The following is a 15,053-nucleotide window of genomic DNA, read 5'->3' as shown; positions in this document are numbered from 1 at the left end:
AACAGCCACTGCATACTTTTCTTTTTCTTTTTATATCATTTATTTTGCAATGACGTAAGCATTGCCAGCACATGGGGATACCGCAAGCAGCAGGCTTTAAGTCTCCAGCATGGTGCACTGCTCTGGGTGTGGATGTCTGACCAGCTCGCCACTGCATAATTTTCAATCTGCTAACCTAATCAGATTTAAAATAACATAATATATAGATCCACTTAGAGACTAATCTTCAACTGCAGGGTTAGGGTGCTAGAGATGTAGCTCAGTGGCTGAACACCCGTCTAGGCTGCACAAAGCCCTGAGGTCAATCCCAATTAATTAAATAATTATTCTTTTTAAAATGTAGGGTTGGGTCCACTAATTATAGATTTTAACTTTCTGAGTACTGTAGTTAGAGAATTCAATAACTGTTACCCATTTACTTCTCCTCCATGTAATTAAGGTTTTATTACATTTCAAAAGTAAAGTATGATGACAGGAAATATTTTTAAAGAGCTATAGTAAACGGTTGTGAAAACAATGAGTCAACGGCCAATATTTACCTAAGTGGGAATGAGCTCCAAGGTAATACTGCATCTTTAAAAAATGTCTGCAACACATCACGAGGCAAAAAGGACATGGAAAAGCCATCATCACAACTGGGAAAGTACATCAAAGTACAGAAGAATGAATGATTTTGTTCAAATAATCCAGCAGATGAGATAGGGAAAATAATGTAAGCATAAAATAACTCAGGATGACAAACTAAATGCCTTAAATCAAATGTCTAATTTTAACAAACTGACAAACTACCTGGCATTTTAGGTAATATCATGTGGGAAAATACACATCTTTAATAAAGAAGTGCAATTTTAAAACAATCTTCAGCAATTATACACCTCTTAACTATTAAAAACATTAAAATTTACTACCAGGCAAGAAGCTCTGAGTTCAACCCTCAGTACCTCAAACAATCAATCAATCAATCAATCAATCAATCAAGATTCTAATAAAACTAAAGCAGAAACAAGTTATATAACGCTGCTGTGGGAACGGTATAAATTTAGTATAACTACAAAGGACACTAAGCAGAGGTATAAAAAAATCATTCAAACTTCTCGATCTGATAACTCTACTTTTTAGCTTTTGGCCCAAATAATTCAAGAGAAAAAAAGTAAAGCAAAAAGATATTTATAAAAAAGAGGAAAAAAAAGCCACAGAATTTAGCTCAGTGGTTCTGCCGCCTGAGTGTAAGGTCCTGAGTTTAATGCCCGGTGCCAAAAAAAAAAGAAAAGAAAAAGAGAGAAAAAAAAAATCTGAAAATGCACTAATGGAAATAGGTGACGATATCATATTCTTTTACACAAAGATACAGTTTATACTTATAAAAGTTACAACTATATAAAGTCAATACACAAATGTTACCAAGTTTCCTCAGGTGAAAAAAGAACACTAAGAATCTTTATTTATGATGTAAGCAAATAGACTGTTAAGAACTGCCTAGAGCAATTGTAAACACTGCCTGAGAATTATTTATGCTGCCTATCAGAAAGTGTTGCCTAAAATGTGTGATGGATTGCAACTGCCTATAGAAACATATCCATTTTACTCAACAATAACAACACATTTAATTTTAATGATTATATATTTACATAAAATCATTTAACTAATTTAAAAATCAAGTGTCTTCATTTCCATGTCCTCATTCTCAACTTCCAATTCTTAGAATCACAGAATTTTAGATAAAGGAAGGAATACATCCTTTTACATGTTTTACAGAAAAATAAACAGGTTAAGTAATTCACACAAAATGATCTAAGAATTTGCTAGGGTTGCAGGTACCTTTTTTAAAAACTTTTTTTCCCCAAAAACAATCACTGATAAAGCCAGATGGTGGCTATATGCCTATTGTCCCAGCATTCTGGGAGGCTGAGAAAAAAAAAGAACAGAAAGTTCAAGCCTAGCCTGGGCACTCAGTAAGAATCTGTCTCAAAACTAAAAAGAAAAAAAATAATAAAAAGGTCTGGTGATGTGGCTCATCATGAAGGCCCTGGGTTCAATCCCCAGTACTGCCTAAGACATAAACAAAAACAAAAATAAATTAAAAAGTAATCTGCAGCTTTCTGATTTATATCATGCCTAAAAGAATGTCTGAAGTGTTTTTCTCATAAAATCTCATAAAAGTGTTTGTCTTCTCTAGAAGGAAAGATGAGGATAAGGGACATGGGGAAATCTTTTCAAGTGGAGGATATTATAGATCTCTTAATATAATCAACACTTGCCATTCTCAAACCTGAATAGTTTTGTGTTTTTAAGATTATTCCCTACCATAAAAAGAAAGGAAGAAAGCAAGTGAAGAAAAACAAAAACTAGCCAACACATGGCACATACCTGTAACCTCAGCACACAGGAAGCTGAGGCAGGACAACTAACCAAGAGTTTGAAGCCATTCTAGACTACATAGCGAGTTTAAGGCCAGCCTGAACTACACAGTGAGACACTGTCTCAAAAAAGCACAACACAAAAAACAAAAGCCAGTTCCAGCATCTCTTACCTGTACAGAGAAGTCCATCTTTGTAGTAAAGTGCATACACTCTGGCACTGTGTCCAATTAATGATGAGGTCTCAAAGGCTTCATGGTCCTCCAGTTGCTTCATCCTCAAAATAGCCTTCAAATAAACCTTCTTCCAGTGCAAAGCGTCCTGAACAGAATCATCTATCTGCCAGCCCAAATTTTTACAGGCAGTCTGCCACACCTCTGTACAGGCACTTATCACCTTATTCCACTGTTTAGAGACGAGGCAGCATGTGAGTAAAGTCTGAGGATCGAGCCATTTTAACAAATAAAAACTGAGCTCCAGGGGAAGGAGTTTGAGGAAGTCCCGCTTGAGGAGAGTCTCTAGGTTATTGGAGAGATGCCTGAGCTGGACTGCCCCACTCAGACTAATCAGGTGATCCAGAGTTTCATTTTTCTGCAAGTCCGTCAGAGAAAGAAATGTAACAGAAATGTTATCAAGCCATGTCTCAAAGTCCTTTCTCTCCATAAGGTTATGGAAAAATTTACCTGTGGCACATCAAAATATTGTATTAGTTCTGCTCAAAAAGACTGTTCAAGCAAGACTAACAAATGAAGTATTAAAAATTAGTGTAAAAAATTCAGCATTACAACTTTATGCTTAGTTGCTACATTACAACTTTACAGTTAATACACTATACAATTATCTGAACCATTTCCATGCACACAAAAGTAAATACATTTGAGAAAACATACTTTAACAAATCACCATCTCTGAAATCTAAATCAGAGTAAGACTGGCATGTGCAACTTGTTCCTTTTGAAGTCTAGTATATGCTACATACACTGTCACAGTAAAAGATTTACAAAGTACTCAGTCATTTATTCATGATGAAACTGTATTCTATAATACACCTTCTCCTATTAAAACGATTATAAAACTACTTTCTTGGTGAATTCCTTAGTACACTTTCTTTGGGCATTAAAATCACAAAAGCAAGCACCAGCATGTGAAAACCAAAAAGCAAGTATCTGGAGCAGCAACCTGAGACATGAGTTATTGTGTTAGGTACAACCTGAGCTGTCACAAAAAAACACAGAACTGACTACTTGCTTTTGTAACAGATGTTTGGGCAAAAACATCTGAAGAGGGAAAATGAGCAGGTGTTATAAGTCATGTGTCTCAGGTATTCTGGTTCTTCCACCTCCTTTATGGTACTGCTTGTTATAACATGAATTAATAAAGGCCTTACAAAGTCTGTTTTTATAAGCGTCACGAGCTAATGTCACCTCTTAACCATGTGCTCCAGAGAGCCATGAGGGTCCTGGAAGGCTGCACAAATAAAGCAAATTACTAATCCTGATGCTGCAGGCTGTGGTGACACATGCTTGTAATCCTACTATTTGTGAGGCTGAGGCAGGAAGATCATGAGTTTGACGCCAGCCTGGGCAACAGAAAAGACTCCTTCTCAAAACAAAACAAAACATAATAATCCTGATCCATACAAAACACCAAAAAAAGGTATCATCTTCACTTTATAGATGAGGAAACTACAGGTCAAAGAGGATAAATTAATTTATATGAAAAGATTTACTTGGCAGCCAAAAAGTAATGAGCTCATACAAAGTTTTATCACCTTATCACAAGATAACAAGCTCCCTCCTTTCTCTGTATCTTGGCAATCCTCTGTAACATTTCCTGGAAAAGCTCTCTTTCTTCTTTTTTTGGCACTAGTGATTGAAACCAGGAGCACTCCACCACTTTAGTTAGATCATCAGCCTCTCCCCCCACCCCCACCCCCTTTTTTTGGTACCGGGGATCGAACTCAGACCTTGCACTTTTGAGGCAGGTGGCACCACCACTGAGCTAAATCCCCGGCCTTCTCCCTTTTTTTTTGAGACAGGGTCTTTTTAAATTGTCCCAGCTGGGCTGAAACTTGTGATCTTCTTGCCTCAGCTTCTTGAGTACCTAAGATTATCTACTTTTAAGAATAATCATTCATATGAAAATTCTATTCTGTAGGCATCCAGACAATGTCACAATGACTAAAACAGTATCAGTCAATCAAAAAGAATGTGTAAGTTGTAATGTAGGTCAGTGGCAGAGCCTAGCATGCACAGAGTCCTGAATTCAATGCCCAGTACCAGAAAAAAAAACACTTCTGAATTTTTTTTACAGTGAAAAGTATGGAAGGACTTCCTCCATTACACCTGCACATACACTATGACATACATCTGTTATTGAAATGCTTACATTCATATGAGCCAAGTTTTGTTTTGTTTTTTTGGGGGGTACCAAGGATCAAACTTGGGACCTCACACTTGCGAGGCAGGCGCCGGAACCACAGAGCTAAATCCCTGGCCCCTGAGCCAAGTTATTTAAATGATCACAAGGCAAATTTACAGTGCCCACTAAAATATTATCATGCTCTCATCATTAATACATAGCTAAAAGATACTCTAAACAAGCCAAATTAATTTGCCCACAAGCTTTCCAGTAAGCACCTTTCAAAAGGCTAATCATTTGAGATTTATATATTCTTACTCTAAAATTTTCCTCCAGCTTGTACATTACAGATTGCCCTGTAAGAAGGTCAACTCCTTATAGGAGGCTGTTTTCTAATTCTTCACCTCTGATTGTCATGAAAAACATTTTTCCCCTGAGTACTGGGTATTGAGCCCAGGGGTGCTCTAACACTGAACTATATCCCCAGCTCATTCATTTCATTTTTTGCCAGTCTCATTAAGTTACTCAGGCTGGCCTCAAACTTGTGAGCCTCCTGCCTCAGCTTCTCAAGTAACTCAGTTATGCAACACCACAAGCAGGGCGGGAGATTTAGCTCAGTGGTTATACCACCTGCTGCGCAAGCGCAAGGACCCAAGTTCAATCCCCGGTAACCCCCCCCCAAAAAAAACCACAACCAGCTGAAAAAGGCATTAAAAAATAAGAGGGCCAGGGATGTAGCTCAGAGGTGCCACGCCTCCACGCAAAGGCAAGGACCTGAGCTCAATTTCCAGTATGGGGCGGGGGTTGGGTGGGTGGGTGGGTTTAAAAATAAATAATAAATAAAACAAGTCTCATTAACTCTGCAAAATGTATTATTTAAAAACACCAATTTTTACTTTTCTCAAACAATCAATTAACTCTGGAGGGGACTTTCTTAAGGTCACAGGTTTAAACTGAACTCTTATAGAGTGCATTAGTACAAGGTCCCCAGAGGGAAAACACAGGAAGTACAACTTCAATTCAACAGGAGGAGCTTTTAAATCATCAAAGCTTTCCAAAAATGGACTTGCCACCTCCAAAGTAGTAAGCTTCCCATTACTGTAAATAAGCTGGATACTTGGATAAGAGGCAGTGTGTGGGATAAGTGAAAACACTTTAGACCCAAATTTTTTTACTTATTTAGCCACTTCCTAAATTATCGTGGGAATGTTCAACTAACTTCTATTTCTGAGGGCGAGAATCAGAAATAAAGCAGGGACGTGTGAAGCCAGTTCAGGATAACTCAAAAAACATTTTCTATTAATTTCATTGTGGCACTGAAGCTGGAATGAACATGACCACTAACATCCCTTTCAACCTTATCATCTTATTAGTTTTTCTTTTTTGGTACCGGGGATCGAACTCAGGACCTTGTGCTTGCAATTATTAGTTTTTCTTAATACCTGGAAGAAAAACTCAAGAACTAAATTTACTGAGTGTTTTTTAAATTAAGGACAGTTCACGGCTTGAGGCTATCATTGCTAAGAGTTCTTTTCTCTCTACCCACCCCACATCCTGTGCTGTCTTGCTCCTTTTTACCCCCACCTGAAAACTAAACACTAAGCTTGTTCTACTGTCTTTGACATTAACAATCACAAAGGGTATGTGTGGTATGAAAAGATTCCCAAATTAAGAGATGAGTGCCTGGGCTTGGTCTCTGGTTCTAACACTGACTCCCTATGTTCCTTTATGCAACTTTCACATTTATCCCGGTTTTAAAGACTACAATACTGCCCATAAACATTGGCTCATTTAATCTTCACAAGTCCACGGAACACATCAGTACTAACAAGGAAATTTATAGCCCAAGAAGTGGAGTGGCTTTTCCAGAAATGCATAGGCAACAGCATGTTCAACATCTTGCCCAGTCCTCACCCTCCCAAAGCAAAACAAAACCTACATCCCCAGGTCTCAGTAGAGACAAGGCATTCCAGGGGAAACTATGAATGTGTTTCCCAAGCTACTCCACCAGGTTCTGGCCTAATAAAGAATGAAAGCCAAACATCTGTTATTGCTAGAAAGGAGTGTCATCTCCCACCTTTCCCCAATAAGCACAACCAGTTATCATGTACACAGGCTCTAAAAAATGTATGTAGAGGGCCAGGGATTTAGCTCAGTGGTTCCGCCACCTGCCTCGCAAGTGCAAGGACCTGAGTTCAATCCCCAGTACCAAAAAAAAAAGTATGTAGACCTGTAAGCTTACATATGCATAAAATATATTGGGTAAGAAACTTACAGCACTGGGAGCTCCCAGAGAGAATTGGAGAGCTGAGAAAAAGGGATAAGATACCTTTTAATTGCATACCATTTTAAATTTAAAGCTCTGTGGATCAAGTACCTATTAAAAGCCGTTAGTTTTAAAGTAGACTCTTAAAAGTTTTAAAATGTAAATGTTTATAAAATACCAGCTCTGCAACTCCACTTGTTGCTGGGTGACCTTGGCCAAACCACTTCATCTATCTCAAGGCCAGCTTCCTTGTAAAATGTAGGTACAAACAGCATTACTTACAAGGGATTTGAAAGACTTAGAATACACACAAAGCGTTTAGCATACTACTCGGCACTCGTAAGCCTACAATAAATGCTAATTGGTATTATTTAGGATTAATAGTTATCCTTGTTCTTATTTTCAAACCGCACCTCACATACACACCTGTTTCCATGGCATACCCACAATTATGGCGCGCTCCCTCACATTATTACAACGCTTTGTACTTCATAAACCACCTCTCAGGGCTTCACCACCTTTTTACACTCCTCGTAGCTCGGGGACATCATTGTTAACTCATTCCACAGTTAAGAAAACAGGCACCAGGAGGGAGGAACAAGGTGACAGGAACTCCAAGACCTAATTTTCCTTTCTCTAAAACATACTCCAGATCCCTTAGCCCGTTCGTCGTTCCCAGGCACCCTGCTCCCGGAGCCGTGTTCCGCGGGGCACTGACCTGAGCGAGCGCCCCGGGGCCCGGGATCTCGCGCCGGGCTCACACCGACTAGGGGCTCTTGGGCCGCCACAGCCTCGCAGCGGCCGGGTCCCCTCTGCAGCCATGGCGCCTGCAGGGAGAGAAGAACAAACAGGCTGAAGCATGGGTCAGCAGAGGCACGGACGCCCCCCAGCCCCCCAATTCCCGGAGGCCACCGCCTAACATACAAACCTGGACCTGCGGCCGCCGCTCAGGGTCCGCAGCCACACAGGGGAGCGGCTTCCGGTGCTGCCTGCGTCATCTCCGCGCGTCCCACCGCCCCGCGGCTCCCGGCGGAAGCGGCTGCACTTCCGGCGCCCACCCCGAGGGGCAGGTGGGAAGGAAAGGGGGAGGGTAGAAAAAGTCGGCGTCTTGTGACCCTTGCTAAATTTACTACGGCTGGAACCTCACCAAAGCGTTCTTCAGTGCCATATTTTTTTATTTTCCCAGGGTGCTTGTACACCTCACCCAGTTTTATCTTGCACTAGCTCAGCGGCAGTTTTTCTTACTCCCACTTCTCAGAAGAGGGAGCTATAGCTAGAGAAGTTGAGATAGGGGCAAATTCAAACGATGCCCTGAACACGTATTATATCCCAAGCATTGTTCTAGGAGGTGGTTTAGGGAACAAAACAAAATTTCCTGACTACCTGGGGCCTACGTCTGTGGAAGGAGGAAGACAATAAACAAGATATACGGCAAGTCTTAACAAGTGTTAAGAAGAGAAATGAAGCATAGTGGGCTGCAGTCAGGTAATTTGACTATACTACATAGGAGATATGTTTACAGTACTTCACCTCTGACACTTTATTTTCCTCATTGGGATAACTATTGCACACACACCACTGTCTTGATTGAAAACTGAGGCATGCAAGTCTTTTACTGTCAAAGATTGTAGGGAACGGGAAGGGGACATTACCAGAACTTCTGCAGTAAGTCCTAGTCTCCTGCGAGCCACGGCAGCACACGGCGAATTACAGGAAAGGTAGACAAATGAGACTGAGAAGAAGCTGAGCTTTGCGTCTGATCAGTGCTGCTCTGGGCAGCAAAGACAAAGCCCCCCTAGCTTGCAGCACCTTTTATTCAGTACATGGGGAAACAAAAGTAACAAGCGAAATAGAGAGTTCAGTACTTCACATTGGGATAAACAAGGTGTAACAAAAGGCTGGGGGGCCGTGGAAATCTAAGAACAATCAGGAACTATGCAGATGAAGATTTGGTTCCTCCCTGGCGGGTCCCGCAGGTGTGGTCTTGTCCTGGAGATTACAGCATCCCGGGATCACTGAGGTCTCAGTTGTTACCAGAGGCCAAAAATGCAATTATGTCTGGAATGTCCTAGCTGGGCTGTAGGCAGGAGAAGTAGGCCTACTCAAATGATTTTTCCCTAGAATTATGTAGCATTGCTCCCAGCAAAAGACTACTGCACAAAGTGCTACACATTGTGAAACACTTTTTCTAAGTATCCTCTCAGTTCCCACAACAGTATTACAACGTAGTTACTATTTTTAGCCCTATAGAGATGAGAAAACGGGTCCAAAGACGTTTAAGTATCTTGCCTAAGGTCATAGTAACTGGCTATCATAGGATCTCAACCCAAACCAACTTGACTTTTTTGTTCGTTTGGTTGGTTGGTTTTTGAGACAAGGTCTCACCCTGTAGTTCAAGCTGGTCTTGAACTCACTGTGTAGCCTAGGCTGGCCTCAAACTCGCAGCAATCCTCCTGCTTCAGCCTTCCCAGTGCTGGGATTACAGGCATGTGCCACCATGCCTGGCCCAAACCAACTTGAAAGCACAAGTATCCTTGTATGTTTGTAAGGGCCCATAATCTGCATTCGCATGTGTTTATACAGCACTATCCATTAGGGTCCTCAGCAGTGATGGAAACATTCTCTCTTGGTGCTGTTAACATGGTCACTATCCTCTTGTAGCTATTGAACACTTGAAAAATGTCTAATATAACTGAGGAGCTAAAGCTTTAATTTTAATTTTGTAAGACCAAGGGCCTTACCAAACGCTCCGAGGAGCTGACTGCAGCGAAGAACACCCGGGAAGGAACACACCAGACAAGTTGGAAAATAAAACAGACCTTTATTAGTCTGGCCAGACGGCACTCCCAAAGCAAAATAGCTTAGAGAGGCAACTGGCTCGGAGTCCGAGGCTGTTCTTATAGGGGGTTTAGGGGGAAGTTAACATATAGTATTAAAGAAAAGGGGACAAAGGTTAGTGGTCGACTGTCACGTATTGATGGTCAGCAGACATTTGTAGCTTGTACTATAGCTTGTGGTGTCAGGAACATCAGTTCCGGGCAATCAAGGAGTTGAGTAGTTTACTTTGGGACTTTAGGTCTGTTACAGATTTTTATCTAGTGTCTCAAAACTAACAAGCATCTTTATCCATTAACTCACATTTAAATCACAATGGGGCTGGAGAAAAGGAACAAAGGTTAAGCAGTCCCACAGTTTTAATGTAAATTTACAGAACTGCATGTGGTTAATGGCTACCATATTGGACCGAATAGTCCAATTATGTGGGACTCCATAACTGTAATCATAAAACTCCCCTAGCCCCAACTGTGATTGAATGTGAGTAAATAGATAAAGATGCTTGTTAGTTCCTGGACACTAGATAAGATCTGTATCAGCCATAATTATTCAACTCTTTGTTCGAAAACTGATGTTCCCGACACCACTATCTATAGAACAATCTACAAAACATCTCCTGACCATCAGTACAGGTCAGGCTAATTAACATACAAATGTAAGACCACTAACCTTTGTTCCCTCTTCTGTAAATTTCGCTTGTTAACTTCCCTGCAACCCCCTATAAGAAGAGCCTCGGACTCTGGGCTGATTGCCTCTCTAAACTACTTTGCTTTGGGAGTGCCGTCTGGCCAGACTAAGGTCTGTTTTACTTTCCAACTTCTCCAGTGTGGGACTGTGTGATTTAAAAGTTAATTACTCCCCTAGATTCTGTTGTAAATTTGATGGTTGGAGTGTGTTTGCCTCGGGACAATGGACAATCAGTAATAGGGCGAGGTTACTCAGCCATCTGTTTGCCCTAAATCCAAATGTCCCGGGGCCCAGTATCTATAGGACAATCTGTAAACAGGGTGGTCCTAACTGTCAGTCAGGATGTCTGATGAACATCAGCATGTGACAATGAGCCACTAACCTTTGTTCTTTTTTTTTTTTTTTCTGTGAATCCACATGTTAAACACCCCCTTAACCCCCTATAAAATAACCTCGGACTCTGAGCCAGGTGCCTCTCTGAGCTATTTCGCTTCGGGAGTGCCGTCTGGCCAGACTAATAAAGGTCTGTTTTCCAACATGGCCTGTGTGTTCCTTCCCGGATGGTCCTCGCTATAGCTAGCTCCTTGGAGCCTTTGGTAAGGCCTTGGTCTTACATTCTGAAGGCACCACTGGGATCCTCGGGTGTGCTCCACTTCAGCTCCTTGGAGCATTTGGTAAGGCCCTTGGCCTTGCATTCTGGAGGCACCGCTGGGATCCCTGGGTGTACTTCACTATAGTCAGCTCCTTGGAGCGTTTGGTAAGGCCCTAGGTCTTACATCCAGTGTGTCCCTTCCCAGGTGTTCTTCTCTGCAGTCAGCTCCTCGGAGCATTTGGTAAGGCCCTTGGTCTTACAGCTGGGATCCCTGGGTGTGCCTCACTCTGGGTGTCCCTCACTACCGTCAGCTCCTCGGAGCTTTTGGTAAGGACAGCGGTCTTACAATTATATAGTCATAACACACAGTGTAGACAATAAGACAGACATATGTCCAGTTAGTGGTAAAACACAGCTAAGGTTCCAAGAATCCTAGCTCCATGTAGGGTATTTGAAACATAGGAAATAAATAAAAACTGTGTGAGAAGAAACCAGTAGAGAGTCCTCAAAGTCAGATTTCAAGAGAGCAAATTTGATTTGGTAGGCAACAGGAAGCTATCGAGAGGTAGGATAGAAAAAAATAAAGATAATAAAAGGCAGAAAAAAATCATAATTTTTAAATTGCACTTTTTAAAAAACTGCAACTTCAAGACACAAAAATTTTAAGCCTTATTCCTTTCCAGGAAATGCAAAAAGGAAGGGAGGGGTGGAAAGGAAAAAGAGAGAGAGAGAGAGAGGGAGAGATTGATTTCCTAATGGTCTTAAAGACACAATAAACTTGGAATCATGCTTGTCACCTATAAATTACCCTCCCACCACTGAAAGCAGGGGACATATGTCAGCTTGAAACACATGTAAACAGTTTGCATTCCAACATAGCTCCCCATAGGGTAACCTGATAGTAGGAATACACATCCTAGCTTGCCCATCTTAAGGACACCCCAAGGCCACATAAAACCCCCAAACCCTGGCTATAATGCTCCTCTCTCAAGGCCACACACTTTATTCTTTTTGAGCATGTACTATTCAAATTTGGTTTAATAAACTTCTTTGCACCTTTCACTGACATTTCTTGAAAATTCTTTTTCTGTACCTCATGGTATATCCACTTTGGGGGACCTCCAGGGATCCATCTAATGAACAATTGTAGTCTTCTAAGCCAAAGAGTGACTGGTGACATTATAAGACACTTAACAAGAGATAGATACATAGAATACCTCTATGAAAGGAAAGGCAAGAAAGAAAACTAAGCAAGTATTATCTCTGCTGCAAATGGTCTCAACCCCAATAGAGCAGAAGTATGATAAATCAAACTGAAAATTCCAGATGGAATTCCTCCAAGGATAATATTGTTTGACTGTCTCCCAGATGGAGCTGCTCCAAGGGTGGCATTGTATGAATGTCTCAAAAAAAGAGAAACCAAACTGAAAGTTTGAGGCCAGAAAAGATCTAGGAGGAAAATTTATAACTATAAAAAAGTGCAAAATACCATGAATGGGTGCTGGATTTTGTCAAATGCCTTTTCTGCATCTATTGAGATGATCATATGGTTGTTGTCTTTGACTCTGGTAATATAGTGTATTAACGCTACAGAAAATGGGAATAGAAGGTCTTTATCTCAACCTGATTAAGGCTATCTATGAAAAACCAACAGCCAACATCATACTAAAAGGTCAAAAACTGAAAACTTTCATGCTAAAATCAGGAACAAGACAAGGATACCCACTATCACCACTCTTGTTCAATATTGTTCTGGAAACATTAGCCATAGCAATTAGAAAAGAGAAAGAAATAAAAGGAATAAAGATAGGAAAGGAAGAAGTGAAACTGTCATTATTTGCTGATGATATGATACTTTACATAGAAGACCCAAAAAACTGGGTCAAAAGTCTTCTAGACCTAATTGACAGATTCAGTAGACTAGCTGGATACAAGGTGAACACTCAAAAAACAATAGCCTTCCTATATGTAAATAGCAGACCCATTGAGAGAGAAATTTGGGAAATAATTCCTTTTACAATAGCATCTAAAAAAATGAAATATCTAGGAATCAACCTAACAAAGGAAATAAAAGACCTCTACACTGAAAACTACAGCACTCTGAAGAAGGAGATCAAAGAGGATATAAGAAAATGGAAAGATATCCCTTGTTCCTGGGTAGGAAGAATAAATATAGTGAAAATGGCCATACTTCCAAAACTACTATATAGATTTAATGCAATACCGATTGAAATTCCAACAATATACTCCACAGAACTAGAGAAGACAATCCAAAAATTCATTTGGAACCATAAGAGACCTAGAATAGCAAAAGCAATTCTAGGCAACAGAGACATGGCTGGGGGTACCACAATCCCCAACTTGAAACTATACTACAAAGCTACTGTGATAAAAACAGCATGGTACTGGCAAAGAAACAGACCCGAAGATCAGTGGAATAGATGAGAAGATGCAGAAACAACTCCAGACACACTCAGCCACCTCATCTTTGACAAAGGAGTCAACCACCCTCATTGGAGGAAAGATAGCCTATTTAATAAATGCTGTTGGAAAAACTGGATTTCAACCTGCCAAAGATTAAAACTAGACCCATATCTATCACCATGCACTAAACTAAGATTGAAGTGGATTGAAGATCTCAATGTTAAAGCAGAAACACTAAACTTGCTGGAAGGTAAGTTAGGTAGAACTCTCAATGATATTGGCATAGGAAAAGACTTTATGAACAAATCTTCAGTAGCATGGGAGCTAGCACAAAGAATCAACAGCTGGGATCTTATCATATTAAAAAGCTTCTGCACTGCAAGAGAAACTACAAATAGAGCTAAGAGACAACCTACAATATGGGAAGAAATTTTTAGCAGCTTTACCTCAGACAAAGGTCTGCCATCTAGAATATATAAAGAACTGAAAAAAATCAGACCCCCCAAATTCAAAGACCCAATTCAAAACTGGGCATCCAAAATGAACAGACATTTCTCAGACAAAGAAGTAAAAACAGCAAATAAATATATGAAAAAATGTTCAACATCACCGGTCATTCGAGAGATGCAGATGAAAACAACACTGAGATTCCACCTGACCCCAGGAAGAATGGCTGCTATCAAGAAATCAACCAATAATAAATGCTGGTGGGGGTGTGGAGAGAAAGGAACCCTTCTTCATTGTTGGTGGGAGTGCAGACTGGTGCAACTGTTACACCCAGTGAGAGAGAACCAACCAGAGACCAATATTAAATCCACACAGGAGTTTATTACCAGCCTGGACCCAAGCAGAGCATCAGACTCGAGCCCCGACTGGGGGGAGACAAACATGTTTCATACACCTTTGAGGCCAACAGTTTCTAGGGCCCCCTATGGGATAGAACTAGCAAAGCAAGCAAAAGGTACAGAAGCAGAACGTCCTGCTGTTAGAACATTTGTAAAACAATAGTTGATTAATTGTTATTTCTAAAGAGACTTTCTAAGGGGAGGAGGTTTTTAAGCTTCCTCCTACTGAGTTCATCTAAAGGGCAGGCAGGTGGGTCAAGCAGCAATATGGAGTCTGTCTTGCTAACTAGGGTCCTTCACAACCACTGTGGAAATCTGTGTGGATATACCTCAAAGAACTAGGACTAGAGGTTCCTTTTGACCCAGCTATTCCCCTACTGGGTAACTTCCCCAAAGAATTAAAAGAATCGTACCACAGCGATATATGTGCACTCATGTTTATAGCAGCACAGTTTGTAATAGCTAAAGTTTGGAAAGAGCCCAAGTGCCCATCAATTGGAAACTGGATAAAGAGATGTGTTTTTTTTTTTTAAATAAAATGGAGTACTATTCAGCCATAAAGAATCAGAAACTAGAGTCATTTATAGCTAAATGGATGCATGTTGAGGCCATACTCTTAAGTGAAATAAATAGGATACATACGTGTAAATACCGAATAGTTTCTCTAGTATGAGAAACTGAAAGTG

The 15,053-nt window shown here is 40.6% G+C and overlaps 1 protein-coding gene across 7 annotated transcripts in view; it reads right to left on the bottom strand.

Annotated features, from left to right (window-relative positions):
• The window catches only part of Fbxw2 (F-box and WD repeat domain containing 2), a 31,948-nt gene extending 23,936 nt beyond the window's left edge, over window positions 1-8,012 (bottom strand). The window contains exons 1-4 of one of the 7 annotated variants that reach the window (XM_087182829.1): window positions 7,913-8,012; window positions 7,703-7,811; window positions 2,531-3,040; window positions 540-635 (exon numbers count right to left, since the gene is read on the bottom strand). In XM_087182829.1, the coding sequence (XP_087038955.1) occupies window positions 540-635; window positions 2,531-3,020 (586 nt within the window). In that variant the 5' untranslated portion in view covers window positions 3,021-3,040; window positions 7,703-7,811; window positions 7,913-8,012. Of the gene's footprint in view, window positions 1-539; window positions 636-2,530; window positions 3,041-7,410; window positions 7,812-7,912 lie in introns of those variants that run through there. The other 6 variants (XM_087182834.1, XM_087182830.1, XM_087182832.1 and 3 more) reach the window with 6 other exon arrangements.
• Between the last annotated feature and the right edge of the window lie 7,041 nt (window positions 8,013-15,053).

The sequence above is a fragment of the Heterocephalus glaber genome, unplaced genomic scaffold (assembly GCF_053883595.1).
Source record: "Heterocephalus glaber isolate CG9 unplaced genomic scaffold, H.glaber_assembly_v1.0 deba00001479, whole genome shotgun sequence".
NCBI classification, from domain to species: domain Eukaryota; kingdom Metazoa; phylum Chordata; class Mammalia; order Rodentia; family Bathyergidae; genus Heterocephalus; species Heterocephalus glaber.
The sequence above is the reverse complement of the archived record's forward strand: the minus strand, read 5'-3'. Positions and strand labels throughout refer to the sequence as shown.